Source organism: Corvus moneduloides, chromosome 4, assembly GCF_009650955.1.
Source record: "Corvus moneduloides isolate bCorMon1 chromosome 4, bCorMon1.pri, whole genome shotgun sequence".
NCBI classification, from domain to species: Eukaryota; Metazoa; Chordata; class Aves; order Passeriformes; family Corvidae; genus Corvus; species Corvus moneduloides.
The window spans coordinates 754,487-773,870 of record NC_045479.1 but is presented as its reverse complement, the minus strand read 5'-3'; the positions used below and the strand labels follow the sequence as shown (position 1 = coordinate 773,870).

The following is a 19,384-nucleotide window of genomic DNA, read 5'->3' as shown; positions in this document are numbered from 1 at the left end:
ACCACTCCCCACCCCCACACCACCCTTTTTTCATTCTCTGAGGCTGGTTCATTCATGTGGGCTATCAGTCTTTTATTCAGTTCTTGGTGTTAAAATAGTACCATTTTTAATAAATGGTTTAGATGGTTTCTCAAAATCAGATTTTATCCTCTTCTTTTTCCATATCTATTCTCCATAGAGATGAATTAACCTTTTATCCTAGGAAGAAGTAAATAGAGACAGCATGATGGAAAGATTAGAAAAGACATCATTTCAGCCAACTATTTCAAGATTGGTGACTGCGAGTCAGAATTCTTGGGTCTGTCTGAAGCTCTGCCACTGTCACTGTATGACTGTGGCCAAATCTCTTCCTTTTCCCTTTCTTTCATTTTTTCCTCCCATGTTAATAAGCACTTTGGGTTAACCTAGCATTTTACCTTTTCAAAGGACCATACAAACATTATAAAAACAGTGTGATCCACACTCAACTTGCCAGCAGCGTTTCTGTTTATGTGTTGCATGTCAGGCACTTAAACTTGGAGATTTTCTGTGTCTAAAGTTTAAAATATGACTGCTCAAAGTTATACTAATCCAGGTTGAGTGAAGCTACAAAATACAGGTCTTGAATGTTTTACTTAACCCCCAAATTCTGGTGTAGGTGAAGGGTTCTTTCTTTACTCAAATACCTAGATAGAGCTGCGAAAAAAATCTAGAGGAAATCAAGGATTTAAAGTTCCCTGAATTCAAGTTCTGGTTAATGAGTCCTCCAATCCTGGGAAGCAAATCAGTTCTCCCTCAAACAGCAGCTGTTCTGACACAACTGTGATACAAGGGATGGGAATCTCTTTACCAATGCTTTGCTTTCTGTGGGTACATTTTATTAGCCCTCCTTCATGTGGTTTTGCTTATGCTTTATTCTCTACATTTATTTTGTGTGTGTGCGTGTGTGTGTTTTGTTTTGTAAGACAAATGTGCTACTTTAAAAGAGCCATTTCATAACCTTTAATCAAGATCATATTTTACTTTCATCACATCTGTGTTTGTATTATTACAAGCCTTTTGGGTCTTAATGTCCTCTAGTCTCAGCATTAATTGTTTTGGCTGATATATAAATAAATGTTTGACTTTAACTCTTTAAAAAATATTGGCTTGGGAAAAAAAAACACCTTATCAATGTCATCTTAGAATAGGTGCATTTCAAAAAAAAGGTAGGGACCAATCAATACTTTCTCTAATAAAAACTGAGTGCAGGGAGTAATTCTAGATTCTGTGATCCACTGCATAAAATCAAATCTCCTGGCTGTTGAAAGATACCATCTACCTGAAGGTGCTACATCTGTTCTTTATCTTTTATGTCTCTTACTTGCCCAAGCTGTCTTATACACAGCCCTGGCATGGTTGGGAGAATTCTGCTAATCTGTAAAGTGGCAGAATGTTAGCTGGGAGATTTTATACTTAAAAAATAAAGGTAGACTAATACCTAATTCTTCTTGGGGTTATACAGGCTCAGATCAATAATGAAGACAGTACAGTTCTTGATTTAAGCTGGAAGAGCAGAGGATTTTGAATTTATGGTTGCAGAAAGGGAAAAGAGTAAAATGTTTCACTGACATTATAGGAGTGAAGATCCTAACAGTCATGTTCACACTTAACACAATTGTATGTTATTACTTGTCCCCCAGATATTTTTGAGAGTCCTTTGGAATAAATCAGTGTAGTTCCACTATTGTAAAGGAAATGACTGAAGTTATTACCAAATCATGATGCAATGTAGGATTTCTAAATTGTCTGACTGAATTTTTAATGCATTTGACTTCCAGCGAGGATTTGAGAATGCTCTTTGAAATAACAGAAGTAAAAATGTTATGAAGACCAAACAGTGAAGTAGTATCATTTTATAAATACATATAATAGCTGAAAATGGTTTACTTATCCTCATTTATGAGAACCAAGCTTCTGTGACCTCTGATTAATTTACCATTAGCCTGAACACACAATGAAAGTTAATGAAGGGGCACTTTGGAATGACATTTATCAGCTCTGGAACTGTCGACTTCTATTATTTCCACAAGGCCTTATATTTCTTGGCTCCAGAGAAGGCTATGCTGACTTGAATGAAGAAGAGCATTCTTACTACCAAGAATAGTTACAACACAGACAGCCTCATTGCTTGATGCCTACAATGGGGAAAAAAACACCTCCTGTGTTTCTAACTCGCATTAAACGAGATCAGAACCACTGTTGGATTTGCACATGACCTTGCCTTCATACCAGCTTAAAAAATAGGGAAGAGAAGAGCTGAGAAAAGGGAGAAGCAAGAGGAGGGAAGAAATAAGCTTTATGGGGAAAGGATAGCTGAGGGGCTGAGGCAAAAGAATGAGACTGAAAAAACCTTTCAATGTAAGGATGCAGGTTGGAATCCAAGCTGCCTTTGCAGTGTGTGAGAGCCATTCCCATCAGGGACTAGCTGCTGCTCCTTCTGAACTGGTGCGACTCTCAGTCAGACTTCCTTTAGGCAGAGAGCACATTGCAGCTTTTAGTACCATATCTGACACTAATCAGCCCCTTTTGTTGAGACTTGCAGCAGAGGTCAAGAATCGAATGTACGTGGAAACCAACCCCTCTTGGATTGAACTGAAAAAAGTCTGTGAGCAGGTTTGCTTTGCCTCTCATGCTGTCTTCCAAATACATGACTTTGCTATTCAGGGATCCTTGTCTGGGACAAGGTCACTGCATTTGGTTGGGTTGTTGGCCCATTTGTACTTAAAACTTTTATGCAACTAACTCAGTACTGATTTCACAACATTATAGTTGGACTGTTGTGAGATTCCTTTATTTTTTAATTGAAATCAGGGGAGCAGCAAAGCAAATCCCCTTCCATTTGGCTAGTATTTTATTTTATTCTAATTTTATTTTATCCTTATTTTTATCTATTGTATTCTAATACAATGGATTTGTATTTCTGTAAAGTAACAAATCCCTTCTAAAAATCTCAAATACTGGTTTTACTGTGACATTTTTAACCCTGCAACTTAAATCTCCTAGAAGATCAACAGAACTCTGCTATCTAGATACCTAATTCACTTCTGAGAGTACAGTATGTAGGCTCCTTAGGCAATTTTATGCATTGATTTTTTCCCATTTATTTTATGCACAAGTTGCCTCTAGGATGGCTTTCAACATCACTTTAAGGATGACAGCTTTGTCCACAGTGCCTCTGATAATGTTTATCTGCTATGACTATCACAAAACTGTGTAGAAATATAACCAAATGGAGAAATATAATCAAATCTAACAAAGGTGCTTTGCTCAAAGGCAACGGAAAAGTTACGTGACAGTGCTTTTCAGAATTGTCTTGTGTTTGGAGACATCTACATCATACTTCCTCAAGCACTAGGCAGCTATAAAATTCCTTCTTTACGGCAGCACACCGCCCTGTGTGGAAAAGAATCAGTGTTACATGATAGTTACAGATACTTTGGTGGTAAAACACTCAAACATTACGAGTCTAATCTCACTCAGCTTTGCATTGTTGTAAGTCAGGAATAATTCTATAAAACTAAACATACTTAAATTTAGGGAGATCAGAATCAGTTTCTTCAGTGCCTAGAGCTGAAACCCAGTTGTCTGATGTAACACTTTTTGTAGCTAAAGGATGACTCTCCTAAGTTACAGTGTCAGACAAGAGCTAAGCTCTTATGTGATGATTTGATCTAACATCACATGCATTAGTTCTGCTTATTTGAAAGTCAGTTAAAAACACTTCTAAAATGCTCCCCTTGTTGAAAATCCTTTTCTTCCTTCTCTGTTGGTTTTTTGGTTTTTTTTCCTTACTGTATTTTACTTTGGTCAAACAAAAATACATTACTTGGCATTTTAATGTTTTTTATAGCACTGTCTGTCACTCTGTGTAATCAAGCCAGGTTTAGGAATAATTTCAGTTGCCCTTCAAAAAATGTCACCCAATTTTTCTATTTTCACATTATAATAATAATTGCTGAAATCTAGAAATTCAACTTTGCAAAAGATAAAAATTCTAGGGCTATGTGCAGAATTATCCAGGTTATTGTCTCAGATTTTAAGGTGGAAAAGAAGTATTTATTTGCTATGGTATTTTTGTGCTTGGAATTCTAAGTCTGGGAAGTTCAAGGGAAAGTACAGGTTAAAACAAAACAAAACCTCAAGAAAAAGGTGCAAAAGAAAAAAAAGACCATAAAAAAACCCAACTGAACCCCCATTCACTTGTTTGCCCAGTTTGGCTAGTGGTGGTTGAGTTTTAAGTGAAGATACTCTTCAGTTTTTACTTCATTAATGATTATAAGATTCAAAATAAAATATAACTGTAACGTTCCTCTTTATTTTCATTATAGAAGCAAATGTCTTGTTGATGGGAATAATTTCTTCAGAGACAGCTCTCACGCAAAGTGCAAATGGATGATGTTCTCTAATCATGTCACACTAATTTTCCAGTTTATCAGTCATTTCAGTTCCAAACTAGAGTGACAAGATGGTATCACATTTGATCTTCATATATATGATACAACTTCTCAGGTTTAGAAGTTCAAATGAGCTGAAACCACTGTCTTCACTTGGGCGGTGTTGTGCCAACAGCAGTTTGGTGATAACATTCTTTTCTCCTCTGCTTGTCACAGGATGAAGTGGCCCAGCCTCTGAACCTTTCAGCCAAACCCAAGACATCTGATGGCAAATCTCCCACATCACCCACCTCTCCTCACATGCCAGCTCTGAGAATAAACAGTGGGGCCAGTTCACTAAAGTCCTCCGTGCCAGCAACATTAGCGAGTCCTTCGGCCAGAGCCAACACAATAGGTGAGCTCAGTCACTCTGGAGTAAGTGTCTCCTCCGAAGGGAAAAGGGCCTCCCCTTTCCTTCCGTCAATGAGACAAATGGGTCACAAGAAGTGAAAGTGGGGAACCAAACTGTTTATAAACACACAAACAAAACAGGGTAGAACAGAATGAAAAAAAAACCTCAAAATACAACAAATTCCCTGAGAGGAAACAGACACCCAGGCTCAGACCAGCCGGGGCCACCCCCGCGGGCTCTCCGGACCGGCGAGGAGGGAAGGGAGGCAGTGAGGCAAGGGGAAGGAAAGCGGAAAAAATAACAAGAAAAAAACCCAACAGAACCTTTTCCCAGCTAGCTGGAACACAAAGGAAACCCAGAAAAGAAGCACAGTGCTCCCAGCTCACTCCCCCCCGAGCCCCTGGAACCCCCGAGCCGTTGGGTTGAGCTGTTCAACTGCCCCCTCGGGTCCGTGGCTCCAGTCCTGTCCCCGGGTCCATCTTAATGGCACAGCGTCCTTGGGCGTTGAGCGGACGGTTAAGGGATAAAGCAGCCTCATAACATCACCCCAGGACACCCACTCATAACAAGGGATAGGTCCTAATGGAAAGGGAGTTTTTATCAGCCACTGCCAGGCAGTGGGCCAGGAGCTGTCACAGTTTGACCATAATACTCCAGTTGGTTGGTGTCAGTGAAGAAAACTCGGAGAGACTTTTCCTTTCAGGAGGGGTATCTTAACTTTTACAGAGTCAGAAAACGAAGACCTATGTTATTTCAGATGCTGCTTTATCAATAGAAGTTAATAAATGCTGTTTGTTTAATGGCACACATTAAAGACAGTGACCTGTCTAATGGTGGTCATTGAAGACCCATGATAGTATACTATGTCATCTAAAAGTGATGGATAAACCTTCAAAAATATCCCTTGAAGTTAAAAGTCTGTATCTTTCCAAAATTACAAGTTTAGTCCCTAGTCTGTCCAAATGCTGAATGGAATATTATTTTACCTTGGTGTAATAAGCAAAGCAATCACCAGGTTCGTTCAAAAAAACCTGAAATTTGTTGGTTTATGTTGCAAAAAGTCTTGACTGTCTGGTTTTACCATTGTTCCAGAAAATAGTGTAATTCTTCCTCCTGCCAAAATTATGTCTTTGCCTAAAGACTATCTAAATAATAACAGTCTTAGTGGTAATTTCATAAATCTGATGTGTTAAAGGGACCGCTCTTTGTGTGTATAAGGAAAATGTGTACACACCCCATTCTTGATCCTTGTAACTGAAATGTTGTACTCCATGATGTGATTGAGTATAACCTGAATCAAGATTTCATTATGTAAATGAAGCTCTGTTTTAGGAATTAAGTGAGGCAGATGTACTTTTTCTACTGTCTGTCATGTTCCTCTCCTAAAGCATCTCCTGCTTGGCCACTTTCAGGGATAGCACAAAAAACCCCAAAAGAAGCCATAGGTCAAACCTAATAGAAGCTATGTCTGTGATACAGCAGTGCTATGCACTGAAATTTATTTGGTATGACACATTACAATTATATAAATATTTTTTAAATATCACATTACTAATTGTTAATGTCTGTATTGTTATTAACCCTACACTCTTTAACTGTGGTACATAATAATGTATTTCATCTTTGATTTGCTTGACCCTGCTGCTCTCCATGCACAATGCATCGAATTTCAATTTTTTCACATTAGGTTTTTTGTCCTTAAGTAGAGGGAGCATCATATTTTGATGGAAAGTAAGCATCTGACTCACATCTCAGTGGCAAGACATTGCTTGTTCTCCCCTCTTCAATCTTCTTTCCCTGCACACCTGATATTTTCCATAGGTTTGAGACCCCTGCAATTTCCTTCTTTTAACAAGGTGCAGATTTTGAAATGCTGTACCTTTAATGAGTGATAATGTAATTGGATAAAAGCTGTGAGGATGAATAGAGCTTTAAAGGTCACTCTTGTAAGAAGAATTAATGTGTTATACCATTAATAAACCATGGAAAACTGTGGAGCAAAAGATAACATACTTAAGTTATTGTTAATGACATGGAGTTCACTGCTGTACATCTCTCAGCTACAAAGGTAGAAAGTGACTTTTTGAGGTTGCTGAGCAGTATCACTGTGCATGCTGTATATGTAAGATAAGCTGTCTTTAACTGGTGCAAGAGCTGGATGGACACAGTGTACTTCTAGCAAAGGTTTATCCTTTACTGGAAGACTACAAGAAAGAAAAGCTCCTGAACACCCTACAGCGTCTCCTGCTAACTGCTAGGCCAGATCCAACAGAAGTTACAGCAAGTAGGACTCATTGCCATGATGAAACTATTTGGTGATCTTGAAGTGAGCATGAAATTTCAAGTCACCTTCCAGCAGGAGCTACACCATGAAAAATTTTGACAGCGTTTTTAGCAAAGCTACAAAGGTCCCTGACACGGTAGAGAAACTGCATCACTTTCTAATCCTGAGTGATAAATCCCTCTACAAAAAGTCACTGGGAAACACTCAGTCATTTGTCAGTCAGTTACCTCCACCACTGGAATGATTGGAGCTGTCAGCACAAGGCACAAGTTGTCTCTCCTAGGTGTGCACAGCCCACCTTGCTGGGATGTGGCTGAGCTGTCACTTTTCACCACCAGTAACTTCAAATTAAAACCATTCTCTGAAAGCAGTTCTTCAGGCTCCTTGGACCCCATGACATGGAGAAATGCCTGTGTATTTGTTCAGTTTTCTTTGGAGGACATGAACTCAGAGCCTCAGAGATTATCAGCATAGCTGCACTCAGGCATACAGCTCCACAACCCTTTCCAGAGCTATCCCTATAGTGTATAAATTGTGCTGCAGACTGAGCAGTCACAAATGTCATGGCTTCATGTATGACTTTAAATCCAAGCATTTCTTTTTGGGAACAGGCATATGTCCGTGTACTAAAAACAGAAACAACTTCTCTCTGCTCTTTGCCATTATCTGCAACATCTCTGTGCTAGTTTGGCAATCCTTGGAACTAAGTGCATTTTATGTAATGCAGTTCCCCTCTCTGTCAGTAATTCACCACCTACCCTAAACAACAATAATTTACATTCAACTCGCTTCTATATTAATCATTTCCCTGCACACCAGCATCTTGGCAGCTACTGAAAAACATAAGGAGTGCTTGCTTTTATTCACTGTCATGTGCCAAACTGTCTCAAAGATAGCAGTATTCAGGAAAAGCCAAATAGTCTGGAGAAGGGCATGCATTCCAGTTCCTAGGCAAATTTGGCTCTCTTACAGATTGAAAGTATTATACCTAGACAAGAGCAAAAGCAGCACTAATACTGCTGTTTGTTTGTTTATTTCCTTCCTTTTTAATTTATTCTGACTACATGCAAGGTTGTTCAGATGCAAAGGTTAGCAGATGCAAACTGGGGAAGAAACCAAGCAAGTTGGTAAAATGGAGATGAAAAAAAAATCGACTGGTAGCACTGTACTGGTGCAGACTATATTCTTCCTTATGCTGGGAAAACTGGAATTACACTAATTCCATTGGCTGGGAATTACTGAACTGGGTCATTTAATAAAAGCAATGTGGATCAAGTTATTTCATATAAAACTCTCAGGGTTCCTGGGGTTTTAGCCAAAACTAGCTGTCAGTACAATTAACAATAGTCAAACCACACAGAAACTTTTCTTTCTAGCTTTTGCTCTCCAAGGAAGATGGGAGTACCAGTCCTGCTCTTTCTGCAGTCCAAAAAAAAAAACAAACAATAAAATCAAACTAAAATCCTGACAGCAGCACAGCACTGAACTAATCTGACATCAGCTTCTTCCCCTGAAATGTTTTAAGCAGCAAGACAATGTCCTACGTTTTTTGGCAATCAGTGGATCAGATAGAAGAGTCTCGCAATACAACAAGGATGTGTAATCTGACATGATTAGACAAGGCTCTTTAGGAACAGAACATTCATAATTGAGACAAAGAAAGAGTATTAATAACACTTTCCTAACACGGCAGTTAGCCATTTTATATTTCCTTTCTTTAATCTTAGTGTTTTTCAACAAATCATGGGATTTAATAGCGTGTTTTGGCAGATTAGAGGATTTATGGCCCAGATGTTTTTTGTTCTAAAAATGGATTAGGGTGTAAAGTTTGCTGGAATCCATGGAACATGTTGAGGCAAGCCGGTCATTTTGTGTGTGATTAGTGCCTGCCTTCTGTCTCACAGTCCCTCCATCTGTCACAATTCACCAATGGATCTGGATAGATTTAGCCTCATGTCACAAACAGAAGTCCCTTTTCTGGGCAATTTCATATTACAGATTCATTTTATGCCATTTTTATGCCCTAGTTAAAAGACAGAAAGAAGTGTGTGTGTGTGTGTGTGTGCACACGTGTGGGGATGTGGAGGGGGAGAGGGAGATCAATAGATATTAGCCTCTCCTTTAATATTTGAAAAAACAGACTAGGGCTTGGAGTCTCCCATCAGTATTCTATCCTACAAATCACATGCAGATCATAATAAGTATGGTCTACAGTACATTAAAGGAAAAAAATGACAAAGTGTTACATTTAAAATTAAATAGTATTAGCTGTGCTAGTGATGCTTGTAACATTTTAAAAGGAAATAATGCAGTGACTACCAAGGCTAAGCCCTAGGCTGTAAATTTGTGGCAAAACAGTGGACATTTGACCTACTATTAGCAGCGTGAATAGGAGTGGGAATGTAGGTCCGTGTAGCTGTGGTTTCTTGTACATTTGTGAATGACAGGTGGTGGCGGGGAGCATTCAGTGGATGAGGTTTCTCTTCCCAGCCATTATGCATTTCATATGTATAGCAAACCACCGCCACCTGTGGTTTATTTTAATGTATTCACAAGTTTTAAGAAGGGGAAGAATGAAACGGTCTATTTTTAAGAGTTTGGGATTGCTGGCATGATCAAAGCTTCCCCTAACTCTTATCCGGTTACATCCTGCTGCATACAAACCACAGGGCTAACCTCTGCAGTGTCAGGGAAATATTGAAACTAATAGGATCAAATAGCAAGAACGAGTATTTTGGCACCGAGGTTTCTCATGCTTTACGTCCAGGTGGCTCTATCATAACAACAACAGAATTACTGAGCACTGACAGGTTTGTGGGCATTGCCTTTTAACTCTTTCTCATTAATAATGATAAACTCTGCGTTCCATTGATGAAAGCTAAAGTGTTTTCTTGTAACTTTCTTTTTTTAAGACATCCTTTCTTCTATCACGTCATCAGGTTATTTAAATGACCACGATGCTGTTACCAAGGCAATCCAGGAGGCCCGACAGATGAAGGAGCAACTTCGGAGGGAGCAGCAGGTGCTGGATGGGAAGGTGGCCGTGGTGAACAGCCTGGGTCTCAATAACTGCAGGACAGAAAAAGTGAGTTTCCCAGACTCCTTCTGCAAAGGGTCAGAGTAGGAATTTGCCTCTCCCCACAGATACCCAGGTTCTTCCTCCCTTCTCTTCCTCCTTTTTCTCACTCTATTTTTCTTTCCCTGTTTTTGAAACAGAATAGTTCAAAAAAAGTGAAAAGCAAAATGAAAACCACAACCAAAAGATGAAATGAAAGAGAGGCCTGGAGACCCCTGGGTGAGAATGGGGAGGAGGTAGAGATAGTTAAAGCTCTCACAAGAATTTTGGAGGCCACTAATTCTCTGTTCCAGCCTGTCAACATGTATTAAGAGAAGGTGATCTTGGAAATCTCTGAGTCTAAGTGGAAATCTTGCTTTATGGAAATGCTTACATGTGTTTGTGAGATGAGCTGGATTTGAAAATACTCAAGCTTCTTTAGGAACATAAGCTTTGCTGATACTCAGGCTCAGCTTCTGGGTATTTAGCCTTGTGAGGTTGTCATATATGATATTTTGTGACCATTGCAATGTAGCACTGTCATGTCATGTTAGATGACTTAACAAAATTGAAAAAGCAGAGAATTGACAACACAAACTGCACCAAATATTTGCAGTGAAGCTTAGAGGCAGCAGAATGTATGGGCCTTACCACCTTCTGCTTTTGTACTGGCCTGTAAAGCTGTGCTATAACAAAATACCAACAAAGTGGATATTCTCTAGTAAAATTTGTATGGGCTCTAACTGTCATGTGTGTCAGTGAGGTCGTGATTTGCTGCTTTTCTCTGTAAGTGCCCGATGTCCTTCTGTGTGCTACCCTGGCTTATGGAGGATAAATAGAACTGCCAGTGCTTGCTGCCACATTTATACTGAGTTGCCCTTATAATGCTGCCACCTAAGATACGCATCCCAACTCTAGTGTGCGTCTCAACATCGTGTGCTTAGCAGGACTTTCTCCTCTGTTCCTCTCCTTCCCTGCAATATTTTCTGAGGTGATACAGCCGTCATTGTGCAGTACAAGGATCCCCGTTGTCACATTTGGTGTCAACTGCATTTTATTGAAACCACTTCCACTGTAAGGTCTTGTGCAGTTCACTGAGACAGGCAGGTAAATAGATTGAATAAAAATGATCAGCTGTTTAGCAGGAACTTGAAATCCAGTCATCCTAAGAAGCTTGTGAGTCAAACAGTATCGTCCAGAATGAGCAGATTGCTAATTTGGATAGCTTTCCATTTTCCCTGGTTTTAGATGGATTTTGATCAATAAGCTGTGAGAAGCCAGCAGCCTGTGTAATGAATGTTAAATGTACACGTGAGTCTCTCACCGCTGTACTTTTTTCATCAGCCTATCCTGGGTGTCAGTGGTGTAGAAATTACTCCAATTTCATGCACTTTCTGGAGAGGAAGGGGAAGGAGAAAAGAGGTCAGTGTAATAGGTATCTGGCAGTACATACACTCTGTCTCAGAAGAAAGAGGTGCTGCTATGGGGAGAGAGAAAGAAAGGGATAGAGCATGTTTATGGCATTTCACAGAGAAGAGCACCAGAAGGGAAAAGGGAAAAGCAGAGTGTCAGATATAAGAAGTGATCACAAGCACAAAGGAATTTATATTCAAATATTTAAGCATTCTTGAAAGGATGCTCGGAGCAGAAATTCCTTTTCTCTGCTCCCCATGTAGAAATGACTTTAACACTCAGCCAGATGCTAATGCAAAGTGACTCAAGCTATTCCTCGCAAGCATAGCTAAATTGCCGTTATTTGTTAAGCGCATTGAATTCAGCTGTGGATACAGCAGTTGGTTGAATTCAGAAAGCATCTGTACCCTTTTTTTTTTCCCTTTTTCCTTTTTTTTTTTTTTTTTTTTTTTTTTAATCCTCCAAAGCAGAGAGAACTCTACCTATCTCCCCCCTCTCCTCCCTTGTGCTGGCTGGGAATTGTCAAGTGACAACCGACCAAATCCTTTTGGACAGGAAGCCTTCATCCTGAGTTCTATATACTTGCAAAGCAGGCCTTGTGGTTGGATCAGGAAGCCCATTAAAAGCACTTTGATGGTATGGAAATTCATCTTCATGAAGCACCCAGGCCCCTAAGCAGCATGCTGTTTAGCTGTGGTTACAGATCAGTCATTCACATCGGAGGGCAGTAATTGTGCTGACGGCTTGTTCGGCAATGGAAGCACATAAAATAATCCCAGGCCCTCCACCATGGCATTGCGAGTTAATCTTCTTTAATACAGATCAGCTGTTGTTCTAACACATGACTTTATGCTGGCTCTAGTGACTCTGCACAGCCTTTTGATTAAGTAACAGGAGTGGAACCATCTGCATTCACTTTATTCTGTTACTTTCCTATTCTTGGGATTCTCCTTATTCCTTCTGTTTTCACTTCGCACCCTTAACCTCAGCTGAAGTTTATTTTCCTCTCTAATTCGTACCTCCTGGTGGGCTCGTGGAGGGCAGACAGGAGTTCTTTTACAAGGTAGCAGGGAAAAAAAATGGTTTGCTCAATTGAAAATTTTTCTAAAGCAACTGTAGGCTTTGGTGTTTTTGATACAATTAATGCCAAAATTTTATTGGGGCTCACTGATTTGGACTCAATGATCTCAGAAGTGTTTTCCAACCTAATTGATTCTGCGATTCTGTGATTTATTTTAGTATGTGAAGTTCACGTCCAGGCAAACAATCCAACTTCTCTAAAGTGTCTTTTTGGTCTAGGACTTTAAAGTTTTTTTCCTAACAGCAAGATTTGAGAGGAAAGCAAGTATTGCCATTTTTAATTAAACTTTGTTCTGGTTTTCTCTGTTTTCAAAGGCAGAGAATTAGATAGTTGGGAGAGTGGATAGCAAGAAATAGTGCTACAGTTTTATTACAGAGTTTCCCTTTCAGAAGCTCAAGGTCCCACCATGGGACTTAGTGGCAGCCCTAAACTTTCGAGACATCCTGTCTGTGACTTTTGCTTCCTGGCCAGAGAATTGGAGATGAGAGGTGGAATTAAGAGAGGGTTATCCTAATATATATCTATGTGTCCCTGGGCATATTAGTACTTAGAAATGCACATTATGTCTGTGCTGATGTACAGAGGAAAGACTCTCCTTCCTGTAGAGTAACCTCATTTATAGGTAACAAACATCTGTTTGGGGCTGTCCCAAATTTTTCTCCCTTCTTTGCTGCAGTGGGTAGTGTACTTTTGGAGACCTATGATTCTCTGAGACCTGTTGAGCTTTTTGCTGCATGAATTGCTTCTGCAGCCTTTCAGTGGAGGTGGACTCTGTGCCATTCCCAATATATATGTGAGACTCCTGGTGGGGGTTCATCTGCCAGGGGTAGCTGGGCAGCCTTGGGGCTGGAAACCATCTTTGGGAGTCTCTGTTAAAGCTCTTCGGGCTCTTCATATGTGTCCTGTTATCTTGCTCATGTTCTCAGATGTGTTGATCCCTGTGGACAGCCAGACATGCCAGCTAAGGCAGTAGTTAGACAGGAACTTTGTGGAATTAGAGCGAAACTGTATAAAAGGAGTCATACATAAGAAAAGATTTTTAAAAATGGCTAAGATTATTTGGGTGAGTCACTTTTTGGGCATCCAACTTGGACCATCTTGACGGATTTGATTTTCAGAGGATTACTGTAAAAACTATGAGCATCACGATGAACATGGATTTTACTAAAACCTATTTTAATTGCAAATGCAGTAAAACATATTTTTACATTACTTTTCTTGGAAACATTTCCCTGTATAAATGACAAGAGCGTGTATATGTTTTTCTGGTTTCTTGGAAACCCAAGAGCATGGTTTTATTTGTAATTGTCATCTACAGTTAATTATAGCTTGATACATACTATACATAAACAATCTTACCTGTTATACACATAGCTCAGAGCTCAGGTTGTCAGCTGGGGCAAGCAGGCAGCATCACAACAGGCAGCATCAGCCAGGGAACTCTGGCCTCTCTGTCCAGCCCCAAAACTGCAAGGGAGATGTACACAAACACAAAGAGCCAGCATGTGTGTGCACGCATCCCAGCCTACAGTGCACTCCTTCAGGGATACACAGCACAAACATGCACAACACTAGCCAGTAATTCCCCGACTGCAGCCAGACTCTCAGGGATGTACTCTGTGACAAAGGAGGAAGAGGGCATACAAGCCCTCAGTTTGAACACGTGTCAGTGTGCACTGGCACAAATTGGTTTCTGAATGCTGGCAGGCGCTGGGACAGCTGTGTAAGGACACACAGCCACCAGAGGCTTTCTGATGTGTAGGGATGGAGTCACACTCCAAGCTGAGTACATTCAAATACACCCCCTGTGCTGGGGGTGTGTCTTAACCTGTGGTACAAGTTCTCCCTCTTATTGCTTGGAGTGTGTCCTTTTAAAAGGCTCTGACATGTACTTGTCTACTGGGCTGTGACTAAAGAGCTATTTGTAACAATATTTATTCCAGCATTGTAAGCAGGAGCCTATTACTCATGCTTATGGAACACTGGGTTCAGGATGTCTTTCCTCCCATTCCCACTCACCCCTCCTCCCACCATCCTCTGCACTCCCACCCCCACCTCTCCCTCTTCCCCTTAAGAAAGTGCCAAACATGAAATGACAGTGACCAATGTTGACTTAATGTGGATGTTTAATAATGAAAAAAGTGTGTCAGTTCCAGCGTTAGTTACAAATGGCAGAAAGTATGTCGGGTGGCAGCCCTGTAATAATTTTACATCTATCATTCCTTCCTGATGCCTCCATAGCTGCCTGATGGATGAGGAGAGCAAAGTTAACTCTTTAGAAACCACGGTGATCCACTGAGCTGAAATGAATTTTGTCCCTGCTCTCCCTTTGGGAAGGAGGGAAATATTAAGAATCTCAAACCTGCAGATCCTGCTGCCTTTATGAAATAAAACACTGGAACTCAGTTTACTAAACACATAAGGAGTAGTTAGTTTAACACATGGCATTTAAATTTTTCTTGTAGTAGAGATTTTTGCTTCAATAGCTTTTTCTTCCTTCTCCTAATGGTTAGATTTGAACCAGAAAGTCAAGAGAAAATTGCAGGACAGAAGGGCAGGCAGGAGAAGAAAAGAGAAGGGTTGGTAAAACAGACTAATGCTGTGCTTGCTGCAGACACTGAAAGACTGTGAGTCAGACTAGATTGAGTAAGTTGTAGTGACTGAAACTGGGACCTGGTGCAAGCCAGGCTTCCCAAACAGGAGAAACCCACTGACAATTAGTCAAGAGGCACAGTACTAACATCATAAACCAAATCACTCTGCAAGAGTTGAAACCTGCCCATTTTCATAATCTCTGTAGTATTTTACTGGAAAAACACTTCAGCATTCTCAAGGACTAGCAGAGGCTGTGTCACCCATAGCTATTACACACGTTCACACTTCTCCCTGCAAGTTCAGCAGACCTAATAGATATGTCCTGTATCCCACTCTATTCCTCACTGGCCTGTAAAACCTTAGAAAAGCTGATCAGTGTAATGTTTTTGTTCTCGCAGTGTGAGCAGAGATCCGTTTGGACTAATGGTTGTGCAATGTGGGGACCAGGTTGTGTCTTGCAGACTGTTAAGAGTCCCACAGCACAAGACTTAATGTTACCCTAACAACTGTATATCCCCGTCTTATTTTGCCTCTCCCTACTCTCTTTCCAAGTTTGTTTCACTGAGGTTCTTTGCCAGCAGAAATTCTTGTATGGGGGCTGCAGTCCTCTTTGTCCATGCTATCAGCACAGAGCACAAAGTTTTCAAATGTGTGACAAGTGAAGCAGGTATTATGTCATCACCCATCCATCACCCAGATGTCAGACTTCCAGTAAGCCCAGTCAGCAGCCTCAACGGGATCATTTGTGGTCAAGGAGTCCTGTTCAACAGGGCTGCTGTACCCACTGCAATTTCTCCTGAAACTTTTCACAAATTTAATTTAAAAAAACACAGATCATGCTTGCACACTGCAAAGATCAAAATTGGTTTTGCCCAGCACTAAGAATAAACATTTTGATTTACTTCAGCTGAAAGTTTATCCATTTATTATCTGTTCCCCCCCTCCTGTCCCCCCTTTCATTTTTTTTGCCATTTGCTTTGTGGAGCTTGTGTATATTTATATTTACAGCCTCTGCATTTAATGGCCACATGCCTTGTTTTCACAGATGGCCAGTGGAAGAACTCCCCTCCCCCCTTTTCCTTTAGTAAAGCCTGCCTTTGGTTTTGCTGCTTTTGTCACAGTGCCACTACTCCCAGTTAGCAAGTGCCTACGCACGAGAGGGAGAGATTCTGCAGTGAGGACTTTTTTTATTCCTCCAAGGATTTTAGCTCTTTATTTTAAAACACCACTATTTTTTTTTCCTTCTCCTGGTTGACCATCATTTATTAAATGCCCAGATCCATTTTTCAAAGACAAGATTAAGTATGGATGTTTATGTGTGTTTTTAGTGCCTTGTGATGGCAGGGTTGCATGGGCAGGGTTAGCTAATAAAAAATGAAGCCTATGGAGGGAGGGACAGATTCTGCCCACAGATGTGTGTGTGTGAAACTCCAGTTGAAGTTAGGGAGAACAGCAGGCAGAGAGGTAAGGGAAGAACCCTAGACCCTTGTAGCTGCTGAAGTCCAAATGGAAATTAAGACTTGGTTCATTCCAAAGGGCGGAGATTGGAAACATTCACAGCCTAGTATGGACCAGGGAGGACTGCAGCTGTTTATACTGTAGTGGAAGTTTTATGAAACCCAATAAAGATGGATCAACTTCCTCCTTAAAAAATAACATACAAGTGATGGGGAGTTCTCGTTATGACTTTTGAGCTTTTTGAGTCCTTGGGTTTAAGTTCTAACCTGTGCCCCACAGCCATGAGAGCTTATTACTTCCTGAGATTTTTTTATTATTTTTACATAATCACATGTCTCAAATCACTGGGGCTTTCAGCACATTGATGGACTCCAGCATCAGTGCAGTACCTCTCTTCAGTGTAATAGAAGCTGGGCCTGGTTCTTCTGTGAACTGTGTCCATTTGAGCTCCTGAGAGATCAGCCTGACCTGTTCTGCAGGGCTGGAAGAGGTGTAAGCAAAGGTACATCACCCTTCATAATTTGAATACCTTCTAGGGAAAAATGGAAAAAAAAATAGTCTGTAATGGCTATATTGCTGTTATGCAGTTGAGTCACCCATTGTTTATTAAACAATTGCCAGGAAAGCAGAAACTGTGTTCTTGCTTTCTATTTGCATGCATGCAGACCCTCCTTCCCAGGAAATCCTGCGTGGGTTGTGATTTTCCTCTCGTTCATTTTTGGTGTGCCACCTCTCTCCTGCAGTTAGCATTTTCTTTCCACACTGTTCAGCTGTACCAGCTTTCTGACTCGCTGAAGTCCCTGATTAAAATTTACATAGCACATTTCATCCAGAGACCTTAAAACTCCTCACAATGGTGGGAAAGCATCACTATCTCCATCCTGTGGAGTTCAGGAAATTAAGGTGCAGCAACTGAACAATTCACAGAGAGTTACAGGCTGTGTCAGCCCAGGAAGCAGTCTGGATGAGAAACTGGGTCATGGAACTCTTAACCTATTTGCAGTCAGCAGATTACAGCTGGATCTGGTTGAGGTCAACTATGCCCGTGCTGTAACAATTTTCCTAAGAAGGAAACAGCATCTCATCATTCTGCTTTGATTTCCTTTTCCTTTTTATTCCTTCTTCAAAATAATGGGCTGGGCCAGTCCTATATGCATTTTCATGTAAAAGCCCTGACTAGCACTATCTTTCAGAGATCATAACCAAAGAAAAGCAGGACTTCAGTGTCCTCTAGAATTGCTACTTCCCATCAGTTTGTTTCCAAGCCAAATAATACATTTTATGAAGGAAGTAATTCTTTCTCAAATACAGAATTTTAAAAAAAACCCCAAACCTTAGGGGCCTGACCCTTGCCAAGTTATTGAGGATTTTCCTCTTTTAATTTCAGTGGACTCTGTCATGCCTTCAGTGCTTTTAAAGGTACTGACTTGAGAACCCTTAGAAACCAAAGCCCTGTGTCTACAATGCACAACAAAGAAAATGACTGTATAAGTTTCAGTAAATTCTTTCTGTGAATTGGTGTCTGTTCCTGAGAGAAGAGTAATTAAATGTCTAGGTGTTCTTTGTCACTCTGATCTTTTCCCTGTAACACCTCATAAGGAACTTTTCTACTGAGTCTGTATAACACTTCATGCAGATTACAAATCAGATGCAATGATTTCTAGGCAGTATTAAAGCAATATGGATTTTAATATGTATTGTAAACCAAAAGATATGGTTCCTCTACCAAGTGATGTAGCCCCAACTTAGACTGCATAATTTTGAAAAAAGTACCATAAAATCAGGAAGAGCCACAAATAAAGAATGTTCTTTTATTTTCTTGCTTCTAATGCTGCTTTTAGATTCTGTGGGTGGATTATTCCATGAAAAATAGAGATCTTGGATAAGCAAGATTGAAAGAGCTGAGGGGGTGGTAAATACATTGTTTCTTCATACTCAACTTTGATGCAACAACAACAAAAAAATCTCCCAAATGATAACTTGCTGTGACATTATAAATAATCTTTCATCTTCTTTGGTGGTCCACAAAGTTTATGTAATTGGAAGGCTAAAACCCTTCTTTGTTGTTTCTTGCCTTTTCATTAGTACAGTAGAAGACTATAAAATTGTGCAGCCAGAAGGGGTTTAACAATTACCAAGTCAACATTTGAAAGTCTCGCTCTATTTTATCATTTATGCATGTGCTTTTTACGAGTTTTACAGCCCTGCAAGCATTACTGAAGCAAGGTCCATTGCAATGGTGGATCTATAACTGCTTTATTTTTATTTTGCTTTCCTTGGTACCATGTGCCATCAGCAAGAGTCACAATTCCACACTCATAAAGAAATTACAAGCTTGAGATGGTAATTTTTTGGCAAGATCTGGGGGTGCTAGTTTTAGTTACTAAAATGTTTAGCAGTCTTTCTTAGGAACCTTTGGCAAGTCCCATAATGTGTGACTCAGTTTCCCTTCTGGTAAACAGAATTAATAATCCTGCCTTTCTTTGTGAAATGTTGTGGGTAATTCACTGATGAGTGAAGAACACTTGGGCAAGGTGACACAGAAAAACCCAAATCTAAATCAAAGATCCCTCTGAAAACAGCTGGAAGTTCTCTTACAGCAGTTAGAAGTGTAACAAGATCTGGGCCATAACAAGATTTGGACTGGGGCATAGACAGCGTGCACAGTAGCTGTTTTGAAGTACCATGGCAT

General features: G+C 40.2%; 1 protein-coding gene across 16 annotated transcripts in view; it reads left to right on the top strand.

Annotated features, from left to right (window-relative positions):
* Positions 1-19,384, top strand: part of SOX5 (SRY-box transcription factor 5) — a 613,432-nt gene that overhangs the window by 571,765 nt on the left and 22,283 nt on the right. For all 16 annotated transcript variants that reach the window (XM_032105155.1, XM_032105160.1, XM_032105153.1 and 13 more), the window contains 2 exons: positions 4,632-4,809; positions 10,030-10,175. In XM_032105155.1, coding sequence (XP_031961046.1) covers positions 4,632-4,809; positions 10,030-10,175 — 324 coding nt within the window. The remainder of the gene's footprint in view (positions 1-4,631; positions 4,810-10,029; positions 10,176-19,384) is intronic.